Source organism: Schistocerca americana, chromosome 6, assembly GCF_021461395.2.
Source record: "Schistocerca americana isolate TAMUIC-IGC-003095 chromosome 6, iqSchAmer2.1, whole genome shotgun sequence".
NCBI classification, from domain to species: Eukaryota; Metazoa; Arthropoda; class Insecta; order Orthoptera; family Acrididae; genus Schistocerca; species Schistocerca americana.
Genome location: NC_060124.1, coordinates 348,688,923 through 348,716,653, shown reverse-complemented (window position 1 = coordinate 348,716,653; position 27,731 = coordinate 348,688,923). Strand labels below are relative to the sequence as shown.

The following is a 27,731-nucleotide window of genomic DNA, read 5'->3' as shown; positions in this document are numbered from 1 at the left end:
GGTTGTAATTAGGCAAGCTTTTGGAGCCAATAAGTTCTCCTTCAGGCAGATATGTTGAAGGGGAAGGAAGAGAGGTGAGGAAAATAACTAGAGAGGTCTAGGAAAAGGGGTAGATTTCAGGAAATTCACCCAGAACCACAGGTCAGGGGAGACTTCCTGAACAGCAATTCTGGGTGACTTTCCCAAAATCTACCGCTTTTCCTAGACCCCTCCAATCCTTTTCCTTCACCCTTTCTGCCTGAAGAAGGAACCACTGAACCCGAAACCTTGCTAAGTCACGACCTTGTTTTATGTGTGTGTTATGCCACCGCTTGGTGAGTAGATTTTTATTTATCCAATTAAATTATTTTGTCAAGAATTGAATGTTTTTGATGTTATAGACACAAGTAAGCTATATTAATTGTAACATCAACAGGTACACCTGACAGTGGCGTATTAGTTGAAACCTGTGCCCTTTTTGCGGTATGTAGACAATAGTTTTATTGTTTGGTATCATGAACACGATAATTTAAATGGCTTTTTAGAATATCTGAATTCAGTCCACTCAAATATTCACTTCACGGTGGTGGTGAAGAGGGATGGTTGCCTTTCTTTCTGTGTTGGTTAGCAGGAAGACTGAGGATACTTTGGGACATCATTTACAGGAAGCAAACTCCTGCTTATTGGTATCTTCAGGCTGATAGTCGTCACCATCTGGCTCAAGGGATGGTTCATTGAATGCACTTTTGAAAGTTTGACAGCTGAGTTAGCCCACCTCAAAGTCACCTTTCACGGGAATGTTTATAGTGAAAGACAGGTCAGATGCACTTTGCACTATCAACCAACCATAAATCAGGTGAGTGATGAAAGCAATGAGGTGGCTCCGAAGTCTAGAGCCTGTCTTACAAAGTTTTTCCAACAGAATTGGTCATGTTCTGTGGAAAGATTAAGTGAAATGTGTTTTTCTACCATCATTTTAGATTAAGGCCCTTTTAGAGTCTGTAAAGGATGATCTTAATTTTTTTAATGTGAGTGGCTACCACATTCTTTTCACAAGTTGATGAAATGCCTCAGAAATGTGGACCGTTATATTGAGCGTGTGTGTTACACATATTTGTAACGGTTGAGCTTCTCAGCAATAATGTGTCAGTGTTTATGGGTGTCCTCAGTTTATGGATAAGCAGATGGTTAGTCATCACACTCACATACAACCCTGCAAAGTAATTGCAGCACAGCTTTCACACATGACTCTATCTTTGTTTGGATAGTGAATGAAGATCACTGGACTGCAGCAGGAGATGGTGGTAGGATATATGGGACAGGTCTTGCACCTGCTCACCCACAGCAAAATTATGAGGTGCAGGACAGAGAGCAGGGAAGACATATAAATGGAATATTGCCAAGTTAAGGTGGGTGATGGAATAATATGTATACCTTTGGAGATTTGATTTGGACATAATAATCTGTGTCTCTGCTGGTAATTATATTTGGTCAGACCCCATTGCAAAGGATGCTGATTGTGTTTCCATAGGCCTGTGTGATAAAGGAAGTACTGCTCTGTCAATAATCCACACTGCTGAAAGAAAGGTTGTTGGTGTCATGGGAAGAAAAGGCACAGAAAATCTGTTTCTGGAATAACTAGACAGGCCATTGTCTGTAAAGGCTTTTGGAAGGTATTAGACATATTTTGCTAATATTGAAACTGAGTCAGTGTTTTAGCTTGATGTGTTTGATATGGACAAAGTTTTTATAGAAGCATTTGAGATTTCGATAGCAACAACAATGAATGTAGCCCATTTAGTTGAAGGTCAAGATAAAGCAAATTTTGAGACTTGATGGTGTTGAGGTTCTAAAAAACAGAGGAGAAACTTTTTCCTGCGAGTTCATATCACAGAAGTAACATCAGTGAAACTGAAGGTGTTGAGTTGACAGGTAGCGCATAAATACCGGTATGTTGGCTTCGACTTTTTAAGGTGCCGTGTGAGTGCCCTTGGCAATACTGTGGATTTATTTGTAGATTTGATCCTCAGTCGAGTAATGATTACGAATCATAATGTGGTTGGTCAAAATGGTCAAGGAGTGGGTGTCAGGAGTGTGCTGAGATGATTACTGTCACACAATAGCACACAGGATACGTTGTTGTGCAGGTATGCAGCATCCACAGTGTCAAGCAAGGATATGATTACTACAATATATATTCTTCCACAGCTACTTGGATAGTACTCGTATTACTGCATGACTAGTTTAATTTTCAAATTCATGTTACTGTGTGTATCGCTTTCTGAAAACTTAGATACAGGTACTGGACAAAAATATGGAAACACCAAAAAAATAACACATTATCATGCCTAATACAGTGCAGGAAAACAGTCAGCACTCAGAACAGCTCCCAGTCATCTAGGTCCAGTTTGGTTTTCAAGGGAATCTTGTACTATAGTGGTGAGTTCAGGTAACAGTGGCGGATGTAGATAGCAGTCACGTACCATTCTCACCAAAGTAGACTACAGAGGCTCAATAATACCGAGATCTGGTGACTGAGGGTGGCCAGGGAAGATGTGACAGTTCATCCTCATGTACACAAAATTAGTGCTAGACGATGCAAGCTGTGTGAACAGCTGCGTCACTGATGAGTAGTTTTGGAATTCCAGCTCACTTTTTAAATTCCTGCTTATGGAGCTTCCTTCATGTTGTTTTGGTGCTGATGGGTTTGTGAGTGTGACATTCAGTTCTGCAGTGACTTTTGCAGTTTTCGTCCTCTTATTTTTCATCACAGTCTTCTATAATGACCATCCGTCATGATTACTCAACATGCGTACATCCACATTTTGACTTAGTGGATGATGTTTTTCTGCTTTTCCTGTTTGCAGTAAAAATCTTTGATACGATGTCCCTTGAAGTATCACTCACTCTGGCTGCATTGATTACGGTACCACCCACCATTTAAGAACCAACGATTTGCCCATTTTCAAATTCAGTTAGCTTCAACATAATGTATTCACAACCACACAGAACACTATTCTGACCATGACTGACACTTGCAGCTTATTGAGGACTGTTTACGTGTGGTGTTCATGGTCAAATACAACAGCATGACCTGCACGATTGGCTAGCATCTATAGTTTTCTTCAAGCATGCATTTCTTGTGTTGTTTCCATATTTTGCCCAACTCCTGTAGAACCATTGTTATAAATTGATTCCAGCTTCAAATATCCAGAAGCAGTTCCCTTATCATCTTCTTATTTTTACTGGAAGATTAAGTTGCAGTTGAGTGGCAGCCCTTCCTCATTTTTTTATTGTTTCCATCCTAGAATTTCAATTACCACAATAAATATGAAGTTGATAAATGCATATCTTCCACATGTCTCTTCAGAGAGCTTGGATTTTTTACAGATTTGCAACACAATTGTGTTTTTGATAGTAATTTTTAAAAAATCGGATTCAGTTTATTTGTAGTTTACGAAGGCATAAGCCAAGATGGAACAATAATTCCACATAGATAGTAAATGTTTCGAACTAGGGTCTCAGCCTGTACAAAATTATTGAATGTATTAATTGTTCCTTTATTTGCCTGTAATAATTGAACAAAAATCTGTATCTCTTACATAATCAGTTGATTTTGGTTGCTATGGGAATAGTGATTTTCGAGTGATTCTACAATTGTGCAAATAAAAAGGTATTAACTTTGGTATATGTTTCCATTATCATATAACACTGGTATGAGTTTTCATTACCATGTTGTGAGTAACAGTATCAGCTTATTACAAGAGGGTAATTTCAGTATACGCATATAATGGAATTATTCATCTTGTGTCTGTATTACATCTGAATCTTCAACTTCAGGTTAAAGGTTACTAGTCCATACACTTACGAGCAGATTTACATGTAGACGTTGCCATTTTTGTGTTGGGTTACAAGCAGGATAAAGTATTCTCACGTAAAAGTGTTATACAAGCTCTCGTCAGACACAAAGCAGGAAACTGAGTATCACTTCATAATCAAATGAAAATTAAAAATGTGTCATCTACAAGCACATAATAATTAAAATCCCAAAGGCAATTGGTTCTGACAGGTGTGAATATTACAAGCAAGAATTAAAGATTCCTGTTGGATGCATAGCACGTAGCTGTATGTATGTAAACAATCTTAGATTCTTACGGCTCTTAGATACTGTGGCACTTGTACTGTGATAATCATAGTCATGCAGATATTAAGCAAGTAATATGAGATAAACACAAGTCAGTATAACTGTGAAAGCAGCAATTTGTTTCAAAGTAGTGGTTTTCCTTTTAATGTTACTTTGTTATATTGAGCTCCAGTAAGGTAAATTGAGCATTAATAAGCAAAGAAAGGTTATAGAACTTCACTGATAATTATTAATGCAGTTTCTAGAAGATTAGCAGACAATTGCAATGTTTATCTTGACCAAAAGGTTCTTCTTCATGGTATGAGCCACAGAACATGTTATGTGAATAGATGTATGGGTGTTCAAATGAAATGGAGTTAATGGGATTGAGGTTGAGAGCTATTAGAATATAAAAAGTCCATCCATATTATTTTCACACTGTTAAAGTCAGTTATGCTTCAGGATTTAAAAATTGCGTGATTATTATTTTATTTTTATTGTAGGCAGACACTGTTCTTGAAATGGTGACACACTATTTGGGAGAAGCTGAAGCTGCCAAAAGGAATGTTCTCACAGCAAGTGATGTCACACAAGATGATCGTGGCCTCCGTGAACTTATTCAGGTGAGTCCACTTAGAAATACTAATAATTGGTGGGAGCATAACATAGAAGACATATTTATATCAAAGACAGCTGTTACTTGATGTATTCTAAGATTTGAGTGGTGCCTCAGTCCAGGTCCTCGGATAATTATTACACTCCATTTGTCTTTGCACTTTTTACTGTCATCTCTCCTAGCATGATTTCCTTAAACTGTTATTCTCTAATTTTTCACACTTAGCTTTGCGACTTTAAACTATGACTTCATTTCTTGTTGTCTTTTTTGTACAATATGCAAGAATCTGAATAGCCAGCTGTGGATCAGAGAGGCAAATCATTCACATATATATACGAGGATTGTATAAAAAGTAGTGAAAAGACTGTTGTAACATGAAGATGTGGATCAGATGGCATGTGTGCTGTGCTGTCCTGTCCTGTGTGAAGCTGATAGCATAAGGTCAGTTGTAGTAGAGCAGTGAGTGGCGACAGCTTTGTTTGAGCCTGTTGCAGTGTGTATTGTATGAAAGTGCAACAGGCTAGTTCAGATGCCCTAACCACTGGCGGCTGCTGTGTAAGAGCACGAGAGTGCATGAACACCCTGACTTTTGATGCTTTGCGGATTGCAGATTTATTGGTTATTTTTCTTTGTATATTTTAAATGTCATGTACGTGCTGCAATCTGAAAGATTCGGCACTTCAATCTACCGTGCTACTGCTCCTCTAGACTCCATGAAACTTGCCATCAGGGTTACAAGCACACCTTCAGTTGTGCACGTTTTAAGGATCTTTTGCGCATGTGCAACTTGCATGACGTAATTGCCTTACGTGCCAAATACACATAGATTTGATAAACAATGTGCACAGTTCACGATGTATACAGCTAGTCCTTGCCACTCAACTAGAAGTTTAAATCAGGGCCACCAGGTGCAGCACACAGCAGCACACTTTTATCCCCATTCGGTCGCCATAAATCCTCCTTGATGATAGCACACTCCTCAGATATGCTAATTCAGTTATATATAGTAAAATTAGATTGGATGTCAGTATATGTTTAAGTTGTACTGACAGTAAACATATTTTGTGGGTTTCTGAGTGAGTTATAGTATATTAAGTTATGAACTTCATCATACAATAATCTGAAAATCATAAGGGCCCAAAGCATATCACTGTCGATTGTGGGATTGTAGTAGTTATTCGTGCTTCTGAAATCTGTTGATCTGTGCTGTAGGCCCACATTGTATTTATGAAAATTCATGTAAAGCTGTATCACTGGTTTCTCTGATATTCACTTAAATGTGGGGTCAAGAATGGTGTGATTTAGGCCTATAAGGGTTTCAGTGCCTCATTTCTATTCTAGTCAAGTGACCATGTTGGTAACATTACAACTTAAGTTTAATCGTTTCCACAAATGGCAGTTTGTGTTTGGATTTGGTTGTTTACTGTGTGAGAATCGGCTTTTGTGTGCTGCTTGTAGCTTCGCTCCTTCACAGCTATCCTGTTGGTGTCGAAGCCCATGAAATGCTGAATTCTACCTGTGGTGTTATTTACAGTCGGCTGCTCGATGTCTGACCGAGGCAGAAATCCACCTGTACCTCTCTGAGCAGGGTGTCACTGGAGTCCATCGTGTGGTGAAAAAAGTAAATGCATCCTTAGTGCACTCTTTTTATCACTTTTGATAGAGTGGTGCTACTGTCAAAGATCAAAGAAGGCTATGAAGTTATCACAGTATGACCATACATTCCAAACGTGATGCTCTGCTACCAGGGCCATGGTTACAGCCACATCCGAGAGTCCTGCTGACTCCCTCCCGGTCAAGTGTGTAACCAGTGGTAGGGATGCTCCCAAGGGCGATTGCCTGCCTCCGTCTCCCCCCTGTATCAACTGCAATGGTGACCATGCCACCTTTTCCCAAGATTGTCCTATGTATCTCAATTATCGGGTTGTGTGGTCAGAAACACTGCAATCTACCATCTCACACCTACAGTACTGTTCTTGCTACGTCTTGCACCATGAAAGACGTTGTCAAGCAGACATGCAACCTCAAATTTAGCACCACGGTTGTGACATCGCCCAGCTTCATGGTAGCATTCCCATCTCCTCCTCCAGCTGTTCAACAAGCCATCAAACTTCCGCCTCACTGTGTGAAGTCATCCTCTACATAACTGGCAGGCCCGAAAGGACAGAAGGAATACTCCTGTGAAGTCTTACTACATCCCTCAAGCCAACAAACATCTGAGTCTTCCTTTGCCAACTGTAAAGGCTCCAGGAAGTCAAAAGGAAACTGTCTTCTCCTTTGCTGACTCTGAGATCTTCTTCGACGGTGTCACCACGTGATACTCTCACCCGGCCGACCTCCATGTTGCCAGTGCACACCACTGACTGTTTTTCTGCCCTGAACTCCACAGACCAACAGAAGGAGAATGCCTATGCCTCTGTAGACCTCATGGAGAAGGATCCTCCATCCCCTGTGGCCTTTGGCAGTGAGTCTTCAAAGGCTGGTATTCGGCATCTGCCATGGTGACACCCTTTCATTTTTTCCCCTCATAATGACTGCCCTCCAATTGAATGTTCACGTCCTTTGATCCAGCAAAGGAGACTTACAGCTGCTCTTTGAATCATAGTGTCTCCTTGTACTCTGCCTCCAGGAATAAAGGAAACAAAATTGCGTTCTCACAACCGCTCTGAGCTCTCACATTTCTTCCCAGACTGCTTTGACCTTTCACCCCCCCCCCCCCCCCCCCTCCGAGGACAGCATTCCATCTGATGGGGGAGTCAAGGTGCTCATCCGGAATGATGATCATACTCAACCCATCTCCCTGACTACCCGGCTCCAAGCTGTTGCAGTCCACATTTTCCTTTCTCGCTTGTTCTTTTTCCTTTGTACCATTTACATCCCTCCATCATTCAACATCTCACACGTACTCGAGCGACCATTTCCCGTATGCTATCCATTTGCTGAGCCCTACCTCACCTCCATGTACACCCAGGTGGCAGCTTAATAAGGCTAACTGGAGGCTTTAATCCTCTCTGGTGACCTTTGACAAACAACATTTCCCCATTTGTGATGATCATGCCGAATACCTTACAAATGTTAGCCTTAGAGCTGCAAACTGTTCCATTCCTCGCACTTCCTCTTTACCTCACTGTGTCCCACTCCCTTGGTGGACTGAGGTGTGCTGCGAAGCAGTTCAAGCACGGAGACATGCTCTCTGCATTTTTAACCATCATCCTAAGATGGCAAACAGCATTCATTACAAACAGTTGCGTGCACAGTGTCGTTGTGTTCTTCGGGATAGCAAAAAAGCTAGCTTGATTTCATTTACTAGTTCTTTTAACAGTTCCACTGCCTCTTCCGCCCTGTGGGCCAACCTCCGACGGGTCTCTGGGATCGAGATCCATTCCAAAATTTCTGACCCGAAAAAAGCAGATGATGTCATAGTGGGCCCTACTGCTTTCTCCAACACCTTGTGCCTCCATTTTGTGGAGATTTTGAGCTCCTCCCACTATCACCCTGGCTTCCTCCATTGGAAACGAGCGGAGGAGGCTTGGATGATACCCTCCTTTTCTCAGAATGGTGAGTGCTACAATGCTGCCTTTACTATGAGGGAGCTAAATCATGCTCTCACTTTATCCCAATCCTCTGCCCCATGACCAGACAGAGCTCAGCACTTTTCTCTTGCGCGGGCAAGCACTTTCTCCTTCGCCCGTACAACTGCATCTGGCAGAGGGCATGTTTTCCATACTCAGGTGTGAAGCCACTGTCATACCTATACATAAGCTCGATAAGGACAAACATCTTCCTTCTAGCTACTGCCCCATTTCTCTCACCAGCTGTGTTTGCAAGGTGATGGAACATATGATTCATGTCCGGCTGGTATGGTGGCTTGAGTCTCACAATTTACTAAACACTGCAGAGTGTGGATTTAGAGCATGCCATTCTGCAATTGACCATCTTGTCACTTTACCCACCCATGTCTTGAATGGTCTTCTGTGAAAATCCCAGACTGTGGCTGTGTTTTTTGATCGGAGAAAGCCTACGACACCTGCTGGAGAGCTGATATACTCTGTACTTTCTACACGTGGGGCTTCATGGCCGCAAGCCCCCTTTCCTTCAGGAATTTTTGAAAGACTGAGTTTTCAAAGTATGTGTGGGTTCTGCCTTGTCACACACCTTTATCCAGGAAAATGGTATGCCCCAAGGCTCGAGCGTCGTCCACTTTGTTATCACCTTTAATCCTATACTGACCTGTTTACCACTGGGCATCAGGGCTCACTTGTCATTGATGATTTTGCCATCTGTTGCAGTTCTCCATGGATCTGACTCATCTTCAGCGATGTCTCGATTGTCTTTACTCATGGAACATCAATAGTGGCTTTCGTTTTTCCACTGAAAAAACCATTTGTATGAATTTCTGGCAGAAAAATTGGTTTCTACCACCTTCTTTACATCTTGGGCCTGTTGCTCTTCTGTTCATTGAAACTACAGAATTCATGGGGCTCATGCTTGGTATGAAACTTTCTTGGTCCTCCCACGCGTCTTACCTGGCAGACCTCTACATGCGGTCCCTCAGTGTCGTACGTGTCCTACGTGGCCTCAGTGGTTCTTCCTGGGGAGCAGATCAAACCACCATCCTTCATTTGCACCGTTCTCTTGTCTGTTCGAAACTAAACTAAGGATGTTTCATGTATGCATCTGCACATCCATCCCTCTTACGCAGTTTCAATGCTGTCCACCATCATGTCATCCATTTGGCCACTGGCACCTTTTGCAATAGCCCAGTTACGAGTCTGTGTGCAGAAGCAGTACCTAAGCCCACTGGTTCTTACATTGTCTCTTATGATCTCTTTGTTGCTGTCTGTAAGCAGGTGGTCCTCCCTTTGTGGGGAAAAAGCTCCTCTCCCGGAGGCTTGTACGACCTCCTCTCACCCCTCACCGTGAGGAGATCATTTTAGCTAGATTGCATATCAGGCACTGTCTTCTTAGCTATCACCGTTTGTTAAGTTGTGCTCCCCACCACTTTGTGCTCATTCCCCTCAACCTATGATGGTCTGCCATTTTCTGACGGAATGCCCTTTTTTTAACCATGCATGTCATCATTTCTGTTTGCCATCAGAGTTATCAGCCGTTTTAGTGAATGATGCCAGGGCTGTTGATGACTTTTTACTTTTCATCCATCATAGCAATATGGCAAAGGACATTTAATTTTTAGTTCAGGAATTCTGTTTCTCTAGGGCATATTTTATAGACCTTTCTCCATGTCCCTGTTTTAAGCTGTCGTCTCTTGCTTCGATTGGGATTAACATGTAGTCATTTTTAACTCCTGTTTGTCTTCCTGATCTACAAATCTGTATGGGCGCATATAACCATAGTTGTTTTTGTGCCGTAAACCTAAACAAAATGTCAGGTTGGAGACGGGCACAGTTAAGACATTTACAAAAAGCTTTCGACCACAGTCTTTATCAGTAAAGGAGACACACACCATTTACCCATACTCACAAGTAAGCACACCTCATGCCTTCACAACCGCCAACTCCAGCATCTCCGGCTGAAATGCAGCTATCACATGGGGTAAAGACGGCAATTTGGAGGGGGCGGGAGGGGGCGATGGTGTATGTGTGAGGAGAGAGATGAACACTGTCTGGTGGAGTGTGCAGGGACTAGAATGCCAACAGGCTCAGCATGAGGAGGTTGTGAGACAGGGAGGTGGAGGAAAAAAGGAGCAAAAAAAGGAGAGAAGCAGGGAAAGACAGATGGATGCATTGGCAGAGGGCTGCAAATAAACATTGGGAGATTAGAATGCATAGGAGATGATAGGGCAGAGGGGATGGAAACTGTTGGGTTGAAGGTGTGAGGATAGTACGTTACCATAGATTGAGGCCGGGATAATAATAACGGGTAATGAAGCAGCCGTTGTAACCAAGTGTGTCGTGTTCAGCTTCATGCTGTGCCACAGGTTGGTCTACTTCGCTCTTGGCCACAGTTTGGCAGTGGCTGTTCACCGTGGTGGATAGATGATTGGTAGTCATACCAATATAAAAAACTGTGTAATAATTGCACCAGAGCTGATAAATGACATGGCTGCTTTCACAGGTGGCCCAGTCCTGATGGGGTGTGATAAACCTGTGCCAGGACTGGAATAGAAAGTGCTGGGTGGATGGATTGTGTAGTTTTGCTCCTGGGTCTTATATGGGGATATGATCCATGTGACAATGGGTTGAGACTGGAGTGGCATAGGGATGGACTAGGATGTTGTGGCAGTTGGATGGGTGACGGAACACCACTTTAGGAGAGGTGGGAAGTATCTTGGGTATGATGTCACTCATTTCAGGGCATGATGATAGGTAATACAGCCTTGGTGTAGGATGTGTTTCAGCTGTTCCAGACTGGGATTGTACTGGGTGATGAAGGGGACCACTCGTTGGTGGCTGGTTTTTGGGGCTGGTGGGAGGATTAGGGATGTGAGGGGAAATGGCACGGGAGATCTGTTTGCGGACTGTGTCTGGGGTATAGTGCCTGTCTGTGAAGGCCTTGGTGAGACTTTCAGCATACTGAGCAAGAGAGTTTATGTCACTGCAGATATGTTGTCCCCGGCTGACCAGTCTGTATGGGAGGAATTTTTTGCTGTGAAAGGGATGACAGCTGTCAAAATGCAGGTACTGTTGTTGGTCGGTGGTTTTAATGTGGACAGAGGTGAAGATGGAGCCATCAGAGAGGAGATCAATAACTATGGAGGTGCATGCTGGGTTCAGGAGGACCATGTGAAGCGGATGGAAGAGAAGGTGTCGAGGTTGTGAAGCACTGAAGGTAGGGTGTCTTGACCTGAGTCCAGTCCATGAAGATATCATCATTGAACATGAACCAGACTAGGGATTTTGTGTTTTTGGTGGCCAGGAAGGTCTCCTTTGGGTGACCCATAAAAAGGTTGGCATAGGAGGGTGCCGTGCAGGTGCCCATGGCTGTGCCGTGTATCTGTTTGTATACCTTCCCTACAAATGAGAAGTGGTTTTGGGCTAGGATAAAGTTATTAAGTGTATGAGGAATGAGGTAGTGGTTTTGGAGTCTGAAGGACATTGGGTAAGGTAGTGTCCAATGGCAGTAAGACCTTGCGCATGAGGGATGTTGGTGTATAGGGATGTGACATCAACTGTGATGAGTAGGGATCCGGGAGGTAAAAGGGTGGGTGTGGTTGGTATCTTTGACGGGGGAGGCTAGATTACAGGCAATTGGTTGGAGGCTTTGGTCAATGAGGGACGAAATTCTTTCAGTGGGAGGCACAATAACCAGCCACAATTGTGCTTCCAGGATTGTTGGGCTTGTGGATTTTGGGGAGCATGTAGTAGGTGGGCGTGCATAGTGTCATAGGGGAGATGTTCTGGGAAGGGCGTAAGGCTGTATGCAGGGATTGGAGTTTCTGTTGGACTTCTAGGATGGGATCACTTTGGCAGAGTTTATAGGTGGTGGAGTCAGATAATTGGCAGAGGCCTTCTGCCAGGTAGTATTGTGATTCATAACAGGGGTGGAACCTTTTTCTGCAGGTAGGATGACTAGTTTAAGATTTGTTGTGGGGTTATGTATGGCTGTTCTTTCTTCTAGCAAAAGGTTGGTGTTCTGAGGAAGGAACCTGGGGAAGGATGGAGAGGCTAAATTGGAGGTAAGGAATTCCTGGAAGATGACCAGTGGATGGTTAGGTGGGAGGAGGGAGGATCACGTTGGAATGCTGGTATGAATTGGATGAGGCAGGGTTCAGTGCTGGAATTAGGATGGATTTGGTCGGAGGGATTATTGGCAAAGAAGTGCTTCAGTTGGAGGGATCAGGAGGAGGAGAGCAGTTCTTTGACAAGTCCAGTGTGGTTAAATTTGAGTGTAAGTCTAAAGGTAAGCTCTTTGGATAGGACTGAAACTTCTGTTGAGCTGAGGAACTTTGTGGAAAGGTTAACAACAGTGTTATGGGAATGTTTTGGCTCTAGATTTGGTGGAGAGTTAGTTGGGAGTTTTAGGGAATGTGGCAAGTTAAAAAGGTCACCTAGGCTGGGTTTAGCTGCTATGAGTTGTGGCTGAGGAGGAACACTGGTCATCCTAATCACTATTACGTAATGAACTTTTGTACATATGATTATCTGCTTTCAAGTCCAGATTAAATATGATGAAAGGACTAAAGGTAACAAAATGTTTAGTTGAAACCAACCAAAAAGGAATTATAGATAAGAAATTTAATTTATTTCCTTCAGTTAACCATCGATTCTTCTTTTTTCTGTTCTATTGTTGGTTTATTAACAACTACTTATGCTAGTGTCATTCAAGCTAAGCGTTATTTCCAACGTGCGGATGATGTGAAAAGAAGGGGTGGGTGGGTGGATGGATGAATGTGGGCTGCCTATGGGCTGTAATATTTGAATATAATTTAATTTAATTTCATTTTTTATATGTTATGACTAAGTTATTGATGTTATCATCTCACTATAGATGGTAGGTATAAGTAAAATAAATATTTTATTGTGCAGGCGGATGTATTCATTAATATCAAAATATTTACTAAGTGTCATTTGTAAGGTAATGACTGCAGTACTGTTTTAACTAAATTGGCTCATTAATTTCATTCTGTATACCACCACCAGGAACTGTGATATAGCTTGAATAAAATAATTTTGTGACTGAGGGATTGTAATGGCAGTGGTGGTGAGTGTTGCCAGCACGCAACATTTGACAATGCTCTGTAGGTATCTAAAAACCAGGCAACACAGTGACCACTTGGTACCCGAGAAAGAACTGTTATTGGCTGGTGGGTGGCTCCTACTACTCAAGTGAAACATCAATCATGAAGCTATTAAACAAACTACAGTAGACACTGTAAGGAAACTATTGTTGCAGGCAGGGTGCTTCCGCGCTGCTGTAAACTTGACAGGAAGACTGCTGACAATGTATGGACAGGGAGCAGGTCGTGCTGGTCACCCCAGTAAACACACCGTACATTCAATACAGGTAATGCACAAGTACCACTCAATCTCTGTCCTTGTAATTCAGTTGTTTGTAGCAATTGCAGGAAGAGTCAGCTATTCACAGTTCAAATGATTTCGCAGCTGAAGAGCAAAACAAGAAGAATCCAACTAAATGTTTTAGTCGTATCATCTTATAATCCTTGTAAATACCTTTTTTTTAAAGACAGGGTCACAGGTATGCATAATTTTCACTGATTCACAAGTATCAAGTTTCTGGAGTGCTATTTACAAAATTTTACAATTGATAGACAGTCAAATAAACAAAACTAGCTGCTTCAAAGGATACTGTTAGTACTAGAAAAAGTTCTATCCCTGAATAATTGGTTTAATACTCATCTGTAGGCAGGTCAGGAAGAAATCCACATGAAAATAGAATTGGAGAGTTAAAATTGTCATTGTGTGGGATGTTGTGAGAAAGAGCAGTCTGTAACTGGAAAATTAGTGGAGCTGTCGAATGGATGATATGCAGAGAAAAAGATCGTGTGCCATTGTTGGCTAGTAAGTCTCATTCGGAGAAGTTCAGCTGCTGGGTTGTAAGCCTTATTTCAGTTGACACCATATTGGGTGACTTGTATGTTCGTGATAATGGTAGAAGGATGATGAGGACAAAACAACACCAAGTCCACAGCGGAGAAAATCTTCAACCTTGCCCACATTGGGCGACTTGTATGTTCGTGATAATGGTGGAAGGATGATGAGGACAACACAACACCCAGTCCATAGCGGAGAAAATCTCCAACCTGGCTGGGAATCGAACCCAGGCCCAATGCATGGTAGGCAAACACATTACCACTCAGCTAAGCAGGCAGATGATATTCAGAAACACAAAATTGACTCTGTGCCCCCATCATTCAGCCCTTTTGTTTTCTCATTTTTTACATGAAGTCTTATGAAAATAGGCCTGTAACTGCACAAAAACAAAGAGATAAGTTAGCCAGAAGTAAGTTAGAGGGAAGGTGAGATATGCTGATGAAGTAGATGGGGAAGAAAACTTTGAAATGAAAAGTTTAATGTGATATGTCAAACTAATGTTTTTATGAAGTCTATTGCCAAGAACAGGTACTAAATTAATGTTAAAAGAAAATCAAAATACAGGTCAGGTAATTGCAAAAGAAAAAGTGTTAATGTTACATGCACAGAAAATAAATACTTCAAGACAATAAGTTTTCAGGAATATATGAGTTGTAACCCATTAACTGCTAAATGTGCTATAGTAGAAATGTGTCACCAGAAAATTGCTAAATTTGAATTAGCAATGAAAATTTGAATCAAATTTAGCAATGAAAATTTGAATCCAAAAATTTCATAATGTGTAACAAAAAACTTTGCAGTCTATAATAACTTTTTAAGTTCCTATATGTGCAACACCCATGCACTTCCTGTGGCTAAGTTCTTTGACCATAACCTATATGTTTCTGTGTGAGCAACATCTTTACACCTGCTACATCTAAGTTCTTTGACCATAGCCCACATGTTTGTATGTAAACACAGTGTATTTCACGAGTGCACATCGTAATAGTGAAATATGCAGCTAAACTTTGTAAAACTGAAATAAGGACATGAAAATGATAATAAGTGTGCAGCTAAGTGGAAAAACTATCACCACAGCTTAACTTTTGGCATTAAGAAATCATGTGAAAACATGAAAAAACTGAATTCAGAGTTGAGGGAGTGTACAGATACTGATTTTATAGAATATGTAAACAGGTACAGGAAAATATACCGCAGAATAATTGCAAATGCAAAGTTATTAAGTAATAATATGGAAATAAAACAGTCCAGAAATAAAACTAAAATAGCATGGGCAATTGTGAGAAAAGAAACCGGGGTACCTATCAAAGACAAGGAAATTATTCTAAAAGATGAGGAGAATAAAATGGTAGATAAATATGCCATGCCTAATTATATAAATAATTACTTTTTAAATGCACCCCCAGACATTAAGCAGGAATTTTGGGGAGCAGATTAAGATGGAAGCACCCAAGGCAGCCAGCAGTATGATGGCACTTCCAACAAACGAAAAGGAAGTTTTAAACGTGATTAAAAGTCTCAAGTCCAAGATGTCAGCTGGAGTAGATGAGGTGCCAATAATATTAGTAAAGAAAACAGCTAATCAGATAGCGAAACCATTGGCGCACATAGCAAACTTGTCAATGGCTGAGGGCGTGTTTCCACAAAAACTGAAAATTTCCTAAGTCATTCCCCTGTTGAAAAAGGGTGATAAACTTAAAATAGAAAACTACAGACCTGTCTCACTCCTCCCAACTTTCTCTAAAGTTTTAGAGATACTAATGAAATATAGAGTCTCACATTATCTTAATATGCACAATCTGATAAACAGTAATCAGCATGGATTTCAAGCTGGGAGAAGTACTGAAACAGCTGTACTAGAATACACAAAAGAAATAATCACTAAATTGGAAGAGGGAAAAAGTGTAGTTGGGATAAATCTAGATTTGTCAAAAGCCTTTGACATTGTTGACCACAGCATACTTTGGAAAAAGTTTGAAGCTATGGGTATCAGACGACTGGTAAAAAAGTGGTTTGAGTCTTATCTAGAAAAGAGGATGCAGGTGGTTGAAATTACAGCACTAAATATTAATCAAAAAATTAAACTAAGATCAGATCCAAGGGAGGTCACAGTGGGAGTACCCCAAGGAAGTGTATTAGACCCCTTGCTGTTCCTCATTTACATTAATGATATTCAGGTGTCAGAGAGAAAAGCTAGAATCATGTTATTTGCTGATGATAATAGTTTAATAGTTAGTGATATGAAGCAGTCATTGCACAGTACTGTGAACCATGTCCTACAAGGTATACAAAAATGGTTTAGTGCTAACAAGCTAACACTGAATGCAAAAAAAACTAATTATGTGCAATATGGAAAAATAAGTGAACAGGACGACCTAAATCCCACCATGGGGGGCAAACAACTTGAAAGAGTAGAGTGTGCAAAATTCCTGGGTATGCACATTGATGAGAAGATTAATTGGAAGGACCATGTGGTGAGCTTAGCACTAAAACTTAATTCAGCGTGTTTTGTGCTTAGAATAATTTCAAGAGTTTGTAGTAATGACTGTACCAGATTAGTATATTTTGGCTATTTTCAGTCCATTGCATCCTATGGGATAGTATTCTGGGGAAAAACAAATAGTCGTCTAAATGAGATTTTCAAATTACAAAAACGTGCTATTCGGATAGTGACTCACAGCCCACCTTATACACATTGTAGGCCCCTTTTTAAAGCAGTGAAAATTTTAACAATTCCGTCATTATACATTCTGAAATGTCTGTAGGTGATCAAAAGAAATCAGGGCAAAATGAAAACCAATATAGACTTCCATAATTACGATACACGGCAATGTAAAGATCTCCACATACAAGCTGTAACAAGGACCCGAAGCCAGAAACATGTATATAATCAAGGCATCAAACTTTTTAATGCACTACCAAAACATATCAAAGAGCTGGAAAATGAGGATAAGTTTAAAACTGTTATAAAGAACCACATGCTTGACAAATGTTATTACAGCATAAGTGAATATCTCTGTGCAACTGTATAACAATATACACTCCTGGAAATTGAAATAAGAACACCGTGGATTCATTGTCCCAGGAAGGGGAAACTTTATTGACACATTCCTGGAGTCAGATACATCACATGATCACACTGACAGAACCACAGGCACATAGACACAGGCAACAGAGCATGCACAATGTCGGCACTAGTACAGTGTATATCCACCTTTCGCAGCAATGCAGGCTGCTATTCTCCCATGGAGACGATCGTAGAGATGCTGGATGTAGTCCTGTGGAACGGCTTGCCATGCCATTTCCACCTGGCGCCTCAGTTGGACCAGCCTTCGTGCTGGACGTGCACACCGCGTGAGACGACGCTTCATCCAGTCCCAAACATGCTCAATGGGGGACAGATCCGGAGATCTTGCGGGCCAGGGTAGTTGACTTACACCTTCTAGAGCACGTTGGGTGGCACGGGATACATGCGGACGTGCATTGTCCTGTTGGAACAGCAAGTTCCCTTGCCGGTCTAGGAATGGTAGAACGATGGGTTCGATGACGGTTTGGATGTACCGTGCACTATTCAGTGTCCCCTCGACGATCACCAGTGGTGTACGGCCAGTGTAGGAGATCGCTCCCCACACCATGATGCCGGGTGTTGGCCATGTGTGCCTCGGTCGTATGCAGTCCTGATTGTGGCGCTCACCTGCACGGCGCCAAACACGCATACGACCATCATTGGCACCAAGGCAGAAGCGACTCTCATCGCTGAAGACGACACGTCTCCATTCGTCCCTCCATTCACGCCTGTCGCGACACCACTGGAGGCGGGCTGCACGATGCTGGGGCGTGAGCGGAAAACGGCCTGACGGTGTGCGGGACCGTAGCCCAGCTTCATGGAGACGGTTGCGAATGGTCGTCGCCGATACCCCAGGAGCAACAGTGTCCCTAATTTGCTGGGAAGTGGTGGTGCGGTCCCCTACGGCACTGCTTAGGATCCTACGGTCTTGGCGTGCATCCGTGCGTCGCTGCGGTCCGGTCCCATGTCGACGGGCACGTGCACCTTCCGCCGACCACTGGCGACAACATCGATGTACTGTGGAGACCTCACGCCCCACGTGTTGAGCAATTCGGCGGTACGTCCACCCGGCCTCCCGCATGCCCACTATACGCCCTCGCTCAAAGTCCGTCAACTGCACATACGGTTCACGTCCACGCTGTCGCGGCATGCTACCAGTGTTAAAGACTGCGATGGAGCTCCGTATGCCACGGCAAACTGGCTGACACTGACGGCGGCGGTGCACAAATGCTGCGCAGCTAGCGCCATTCGACGGCCAACACCGGGGTTCCTGGTGTGTCCGCTGTGCCGTGCGTGTGATCATTGCTTGTACAGCCCTCTCGCAGTGTCCGGAGCAAGTATGGTGGGTCTGACACGCCGGTGTCAATGTGTTCTTTTTTCCATTTCCAGGACTGTATGTTTAAGTTAATGTGACAAATGAAATTACATCAGTGCATAAGAAATTATGTTATAAAAACACTTATTAGTTGTATATTGTATTAAACATAAGATAGATTGATATGAATTCAGCACAGATACAAATTTTGTAAAGATATTATATAGTTGTTAAAATGTACCCTGACAAATCCTATATCACAAATGTGATCACTGGGATGATAATAAACAAATAAATAATGATTCTTCATCTTTACATAGGTACAGATATATTTTTGACAAATGCTGACTTGCAACTTACAATTGTCCCACTTGTATCTGTTTAGCCACCAGCAAATAATTTTTTTGTATTTATACAGTGATCTCCAGCAGTGTAAACATGAACATGAATGTATAAACACCTGAGGATGGGTGCAAGCTTGAAACTGGTTGTGTGACAAATAAATAACCTTCTGTGTCATTGAGTTCAACAGCATCCACTATGGATAAAATTCACTTCTAGAGAACTTCTGCTGTTTTCTGAAGGAGTCTGAGTTCTTTTGTCAAGTCTGCTAAGATTGCTGGTTGGGCCCTGTTGCAGTGCTGAGTTTCCCCCCATCAGCAAGTGTGCTGAAGAGAGCACTTTGTTTCCATTTTGGGAGATTGGCCTCAAGTATTCTCCAGTGCTCCAGTATTCTTGAGCACAGTCTGTAGCCCTTCCTTGTCGATACTAGAGTTGCAAATACTATTTGGAGACATCTTTTGGTTGAAACGACAGTTCTCTCCCAACATCGTCCCCCATCAAGTTGAACAAGGAGCTATAAACTTTTAAGTTATGCCTTGTTGCATGAGGTATTCTCGGCTCTTATGAACAGACATGCCCAACCACAGCTCAGTTGTCTCTTTGTTTGCTCTGTGAAATGTATGAGCATTGTTACTGTAGAAGGTGTGTGGAATGTCATTTTTGCCAGCAAATCTTTGTAGCGCCAACAAAAATTGATCCATCGTTGCATTGTGAACTAGCTCTAGGTGAATGTACCTAGTCATAGCAGAGTTGAACAGTACAAAATTGCATTTAGTTGTGGTACTTCCTGACTTGTCATAAAATGGCCTTGCAAAATCAATGCCAGTGACTTGGAAGGGTCTGTGTGGTGTTACCTAATTGGCTGCTAGTGGAGCTTCTATTTCTTGATAGCAACATCACTTGTTTTACATGGGTGACAGAAATGAATAATCTTTTGTACGGTGTGACATGAGTTTAGTATTCAGGAGTAGGAACAAAGCTCTGAAAGCACGATTCTAAGCCCAAGCTGATGTAGACAGTTGTGAGTGTGTAGAATTAAAAGCCTTTTGAATTGATGGTTTCCATCCAGGAATAAGTTGATGTCATTCTTGAATGGTTAATTTGACATAATGCTGATGACCACCTAAATGCAATAGGTTATCATCTAACGAAGGATTGAGATTCATTATTTTTGACCAATTGGGTAGTGGCATGCTTTCCTTCAGAGCCTTGATTATATGAAGAAAGTGTTGCTCTTGTGCAGACTTGATCCAGTAACGTCGAGCTGGTGCCATTTCTTCTGCCATAAATTCTCTGTCCAGATTCACTTTGTCATAAAGTTTCCTTTTCAATCATACAATATGGGCAATGGCTTGCAGCATTTTCAAGCAGGAACTAAATCTTTCCATATCTATCGATGGTTGAGTGTCTCCTTGAGGAGGATCTGTGGATCAGGGTGCGAGTTTGTCGTTTCTAACAAGAAAGCAGATGCAATGTACTTGTGACATCCTTTTGACCAGCTATGGGGCTGGTCTGAAAGCCAAGGTGATCCATGCCACCAAATGTCTATTGTATGTGAAGTTTGAGGCATTTTTCCTCCTGTCAAATGGTCCATGTGGACATTGTCATGGTGAGGTGTACTTGTGAACTTCTAAGAGCCTGTTGAACGCAAAAGTTTTCCAAGAGTTGGGACTACCTCGTAACCAAGCTAGTGTCATCATTGAGACTGTCCAGATAGTTGCTCCACTTATGTCTGTGTTGGTAGCAGCAGTAATGTAGAAGTCTCATCGCATTAATGCTGCCAGCAGTTCTAGTCAAGGCAGCAGAATCCTCTTCATGGAGGCTAGCCTGCTTTTGCTACACAGCAACTGGATGTGGAGGGGTTGACACACTGGACTTATATTCAGGAGGATGACAGTTCAAACACGTGTTGAGCTATCCAGATTTAAGTTTTCCACGATTTCCCTAAATCACTCCAGAAAAATGCCGGGATGTTTCCTTTGAAAGATCACTCCCGATTTCCTTTTCCATCCTTGGTACAATCTGAACTTGCGTTGCATCTCTAATGACCTCGATGTTGACTGAACATTAAATCCAATCTTTCTTTCTTCTTTTAACTGGACATGAGACTAACTATTTACAGTGCATCTGGCATACAAGAGTGCACCATATGCTCACTTGGAAGGGTCACAGAAAATGTGGGTGCAAATACTTCCCTCTTCAGAGGCTGTGATCCATCTTGGTTTGGAAGAGGTGATATCCAAGTACACCACCAAGTGGCAAGATACTGAGGCAAAAGCGCATCTGATATTTGTCCAAGAAGTCGTGTACCTTGACACAAAATTTTTCCTACTGTGGATACTGGACTTAGTAATTCCAGAGGGTAAAAAAAACTGGTGATTCTTGTTATATTCTTTTATTGCCTACAGTCTGTGACGTTTATCAATGACTTCATGCTAGTTCTACTGTAGTCCACTGAACTCTCAACACACATAATGTTCTTGTGATCCCTCATCCTTCTGATTTCCATATTTTGAGCAATTGCTGAGAGTCTATTGGCTCCTGACATAGGCAGCTTGATTTGACCATGAGTAACGTCAGTTCATAGTAAAGCATTATCATCCCATTTTCATCTAAAGCACCTGCCGCTACGTTTTCCATGCAAGTGGTATGGTCTAATAAGGTAATAGTTGTGGAAATCTGTGATTGGTACATGCAGCTGAAAGTAGGAATGGACTATACCCAAAGGGAAGTCATTTGTATTGGTAAGTAAGTCTTCTTCACGTGTCAATTGCTTCATTTGCTGTGCTATTATTGTCTCTCTACAGAGAAACCTCCTCAAGCCTCTGTTGGCTGGATGGAGAACTAACTGCAAAAAAGGCTTGGGTAATATCTGTGATAGTGACTAAGTTGCTTCATTTGAAAATGCATGAGTACTGCAGTTACTTTGGGAAGAACATTTGGCCATGTTTCCATGACATCATTAAGTGTGGGAGAGACCCTTCACGTGAAGATGTGTTGAATGTAGTTCACCACTTGATGCCTCCATGTGTCTTTCTCATCACTATTTGATGGGGCAAATAAAAGGTGTCATCTGAAGTTTGGGAGGAAGCCAGTTTGATGTGTCCATTCTGGATGTAACTTGACATTTGTCCCTCATAGGCAGCATTTCAGGACATTGTTCTGCTCAAGATGCCTCTGAGAAATGAGGAAGCATTTTTCAGCATTATAGATGTTATCTGGAAGAACAGCTGCTGATTGGTGAGGAATATGAACTACTGTTCACTGATCCTTGATTGAATAAGGAGTGTGAAATTCTTCAAGAAATGTTGAATCCTTTGCACTCAGTGATTGGTTATGATCACTGCGAATTCCTGTTGTCTCTAAATCCCAGAAGTTTCGGACTGCATTGTAAAATGCTTGAATGCATGGCGGGTTGATGAGGTTAACAGTGACTTGATTTTTAGAAATGCTGGGATAGCTTCTATTAGGGATCCATTCAAATTCTGAAGGCAGTAAAGCCAGTGATGATGAGATGTGTATGGGCAGTGTTGTTGACAGTTTTCCCATTGTGATCCAATCCAATAAATTGCTCGATGGAGGGATTGTGTCCTTCTGCAGGGTTGGCCAATTGTAAATCGCTTATGTGTTACCTTTTGAACTCTTGATATAATGATGGTTGTCTTGAAAAGAAATGAAAATACTCAAACACAGTAACTGTAATGTTAGCATTTTCCATGCACTTCTCAATGTCAAATGGACTAACCACCGTGAATGTGACATAGTGAATGAAGACTGAAGAGCATTGATTTGCTAGTAAGTGATACACAACTACTTGTCGATAATTGATCTGCAGATGAAGCTAGACTGTCTGCCACCATCTAATATGCAGCACATAAATCTGTTTTTACCTGTGAGTTCCATTTCGTACACGTGGACTATCTGGATACAAATGAATCTGAAACATTCCATTATTCAGATTGATTATTGTACTGTACCGTGTTTAGTATGAGTTGCCAATGAAGTAGAGTATTCCAAACTGCTGTAGACTGGGTTGTGATGGGTTTTCTTCCAAAAAAGACAAATGCTCTTCCTCTCTTTCTATAGTCTTTTACTGTTTGATCCTAGTTGAGGCAAAGAAAGCACCTATTGCTCTCCCTCAAGATCCTGAGGCAGTTATGAAGACCCTTCAACTTCTCACAATTTTGTGCTCAGTGACTGTGCTGCTCACAAAACACACAGCGAGCTTTTACCTTCTGTTCAGATGTTTGTGCTGTATGTCCTGACTTAGATCAAATATTGAGGGCTGCTGTGGGTGTTCAACTGTTATTTGTCATGCAAGTTTCCCCATGAATCTTTTGTGCCATCAGGGACACCTCTGCCTCTTCTGACAAAAATTCCACATGTTTGTGAATGTTCCTTCTGATAATTCAACCATCTGTACCAGCATCAACTTTCTCACTAGAGGCCAGTTGTGCAACTGTTACATAATTAAAGTGTTTGTCAACCCTGTGCTCAGATACACATGCAATAAGCTGATGCATTATGGAAATGATAACAGAAAGGCAGTGTTTGAATAACTCAGCTGAGAGCATACATTTTATCTTACATGTGAAGAAATTTCACCATTTAGTCATTTGAAACGGATGTGTTAAGTCTTTTTGAACTATCGAAGACATTCCAGAAATTCCCTGAAACTTTTTTCAGGTTTCAGCACAATTAGTAAGTGCTTCAATGTCAGTCAACATAAGTCTTCATTAATACAAAACTTCTCTCATGGGAGTTACATAACGCATTTCATTTCAAAAGCAAAGATACAGATGCAAATCAGAAATTGGATGTAGAGATTTCCTTACAGTCGACAAGTTTATGTGACAGGTCAGCCCCAACACCATGTGGTGAGGCATCCACAGTTGGAGTCAACATTAAATGAGATTGGTATGTTATTGAACTGGGTGCAGACTAAAAGGATGATTTCTGGTATTGACATGACTTCTGTCAAGCATCTGACCAGTGAAAGAGAACTTTCTTTTGGTGTAACTAATTCAACTGGTAGGTGATAAAAGCTGCCCACAAGATAAACTGGGCATAATAGCTAACATTGCCTAAAAATACTTAGATATCTTTTAATGATTTGGGGACCAGTTCTCACTCTCGTGTGATCCCAGGCCCTTTTTTGAAGAATACACCCAAGGTAGGCAACAAAAGGATGGAAAAAATAACATTTTGAAAATTCATACTTAAGGCCTTTGTTTGAGATGTAAATTACATAAAGCTTCTTTGTTAGTATGTATTGTTACTATTTATGTTTAGTTTACACAGTAGGAAATGTCACACTAATGGACTCGAATGGTGACCCGAAGCAGTTGTTCAGCACCAAAATTTTCCTGAACTCATTGTCTTAAGGAAGTTGAAAATAGGTTTTCATTAGATAAATTCTGGTTTGAAGTTGATCCCTAGACAACTTAGAGAAGAGTTTGGCAGGGTTTCATAATAGGTTTTGAATCTACTTCTTCTTGAGCATTGACTGAAATTTTAAAATCACCACACAACCAAAAGGGATCCACCCAGATTTTGTACTATCACCGAAAGGGAAGCCCACTGATTGAAAAGATATGGGGAAAGCACTTGCTACTGTTCTGATCTGTCCAGTTATAGCTTATCTTCATCTTGAACTGCTAGCAGAATTTGATCCACTTTTACGAACTGCGACATGAAAGTTCAATGTATTTTCTAATCTGTACTCAAAAAATGGTGCAAATTGTGAATGTATAGTATCTGTTGTTCACATGAGTCAGAGGTTGAATATAATGAACTAAATGTTGAAAAGAGTACCCAGATGTGGAATTGCATCCAGTACAAAAATATTTCCCACAGGTGGGTCTGCAACCATCATAAAGAGCGGTGTTTCAGTAATTTGGCTTTTTCAGTGATTATCTTGGTCTAACACTGGACTCTCATGACCACGATACGCACATAATTTTGACTGCATGTTGTCCAGTGGCAGAGCACTAATATTGATCTACATGGATTGATTTGTCATAGAGACAGAGAAGTGTCACCGACACCTGCCACGTTCTGTAATTCTGCAAGTAACAGTAACTTTCTGTTTACTGGTATACTGTCTATAATATTGTTAATCTGAATTGATGAAGGACGACACCCGATACCTGCTGCACTTTAACACATCTCTGCAGTATGCCCTTTGTGAAAACATTGGTGGTATTCTGCGTTGTATTGAGGATACTCATAATGTGTATGCAGCCCATAACAGTGTGGATAGCTAGGAAACAACCAAAACTGCTGTGAGTGACACCACCAAGGGGTGGCGTAGAACGGGTGGCTGGCTGCCGTAGGGTGAGCGAGACATGTTTATCACATTAGGATCCTACACAGAATTCTGACTGACTGAGTCTCTTCTTGCCAGAGACATATGAGGGTTGTACCAAAAGTAGGGTTCCCATATTTTTTACATATAGGAAACATTGTTTACTGTTATTAATTTATGCATCATTGAAAAGCTTACACTTTCGTCTATTTTTCAACATAGTCTCCATTTTTTTCGACAAACTTTTGAAAACGGTGTTCTAGCTTTTGTACTATTAAGGGAAAGAAGTCTCCCGCCAACCTGTTGAGGAAGCGTGTGACCTCTGCTCGGACTTTGTCGTCGCTCTTGAAGCATTTGCCACTTAAGTGTTCCTTTAGCTTGGGGAAGAGGTGATAATCGCTGGGGGCTAATTCCGGGCTGTACGGGGGATGAGGCGTAACAGTTCACCCAAATTTCTTCAAAAGCTCCTGTGTTTGACAAGCAACATGGGGTCAAGCATTGTCATGAAGAAGCACTATTCCCTCCTTGAGTTGTCCTCTCCGTCAATTCTGGATGTCTCACCAGAGTTTGGTCAGTGTTTCACAATATCTGTCTGAGTTTATTGTCATCCCAGGTTGCATGAAATCGATGAGGAGTACCCTTTGCTGATCCCAAAACACCATCACCATAACCTTTCCTGCTAACTGCATTTGAATTTCTTTGGTGGCAGTGAACTGGAGTGACGCCACTGACGAGATTGTTGTTTTGTTTTGGGGGTGTAATGAAACACCCTTGTTTCATCTCCTATAACGATAGAGTCCAACAACTTCTCCTTGTTGCCTCCCCCCTCACATTGTTGAAGAAACTTGTGAGTACAGTCAAGTCGTCGTCCCTTGTGTCTGTCAGTCAGCATCTGGAGGACCCAGGGAGCACACACCTTGTGATAACCCAACGTTTCTGTTAAAGTTCTTTCAGTTGTGCTCTGGGAAGCTTCAGAAATGCATTCAACAAGTTCACGGACAGTGACCCTCTGATCTTTGAGCAGCTCACTGTTGATTTTCTGGGCAATCACATCTGAAGCTGGTGGTCTTCCACTCCATTCTTCATCGTGAACTTCTGTGCGACCCTCAGCAAAAGCCCTGTACCATTTATGGATGTGCCGAATGGACATGCACTCTTCACCATAAACCTCAGTCAGTTGCCGATGAATCTTCACGTGTGGTAAATTCCTTGCATGGAGAAACCAGATTACTGCTCGAACCTAGCACTTGGTGGGAGCGGCGATCAACACTTCCAACTCTGATGGCTGCCAAGCCAACACTGAGTGACGTAGTGAACTGCTTGAGAGTGGGGCAACCACTGCACAGGGCACTGTTGTCAGATTTAGCGTAGCACCTTCCCTCAAGGCCGTAGCTCATTGGGAACCTTACTTTTGGTAAAACCCTTGTAGTAGAGATTTGCAAATAAAAAGACAAATATGATGTGCAGCCTGTGAGATTTCGAAAGCACATGAAATGCATAACACTTCTGCTAGAGATAGAGAGAGAGAGAGAGAGAGAGAGGTCAGACTGTCATTAAGCTTGTGTGCATATGTGTTTATCAGGGGTCAGATTGATTACCACATTTCATATTAAATGTTCTGTTTAAGATTGTCCACAGGCACAAGTAAATTTGCACATTCTATTTAAACTTTGAAGGTCAACAATCCACAGCACAGATTTCAGCATCAAATTTGCAATGTTGCAGAAACTCTAAACTACTTGCATCTTGGTGGAAAAATGTACTGAAAATAAGGCAAAAATATCTGACAGGGCAGCACTGATGGATCTGATAGTGGAGCCAACTTGTGCACTAAGTTATAAAATTGAGGAGGGTTGGTCAACAACCAAAAATTCATACTGACGGTCTGGACACTTACTATAACTTGCCTGAAAATGCGGCACTATCTATTTCTGGTACTCTTCCTATATATTAGTGAATGGTTGAAAAAGATATATTAGTTGTCAATACTTGTGATTGCTGGAACATTGAAATCATCAGAAGCTTTACCAGTTCTTGATGTTGATTGAGTTGTTGCTCCCAAAGTTAAAAAAAAAGAACTATGCATAGATGATATTTGTTCCTCGATGTGAAGGTAACTTCCTTAGCACTAGTTTTGTGACTCACCCTTCATTGGCAACAGACATTTATTACACATGCATAAGTGTATCCCAGCATCAAACAGAAGTGAGACCTTAACTTTCCCCGGCGGGAATTGACTGTTCAAATAACTTACGGGTTTGCTGCCAGGTGACGTCGTCTAACACCGCCAATATTTCGACAGGAGAACACCCTGCCGTTCTCAAGGCACAAATGCAAGGAAGAAGAAATGTGCAAGCAAATTTAATACCTCGGTTCACAGAGGAGAAACTAGGAAGCCACCACACACAGAACAAGTGTCAACACAAACAAAGATAACCAACATCAGAAATATCGATAGTTATTGTTAATT

At 41.7% G+C, this 27,731-nt stretch overlaps 1 protein-coding gene across 2 annotated transcripts in view; it reads left to right on the top strand.

Annotated features, from left to right (window-relative positions):
• Nucleotides 1-27,731, top strand: part of LOC124619279 (trafficking protein particle complex subunit 12) — a 140,717-nt gene that overhangs the window by 16,958 nt on the left and 96,028 nt on the right. For both annotated transcript variants that reach the window (XM_047145548.1, XM_047145549.1), the window contains exons 3-4: nt 4,606-4,725; nt 13,572-13,682. In XM_047145548.1, the coding sequence (XP_047001504.1) occupies nt 4,606-4,725; nt 13,572-13,682 (231 nt within the window). The remainder of the gene's footprint in view (nt 1-4,605; nt 4,726-13,571; nt 13,683-27,731) is intronic.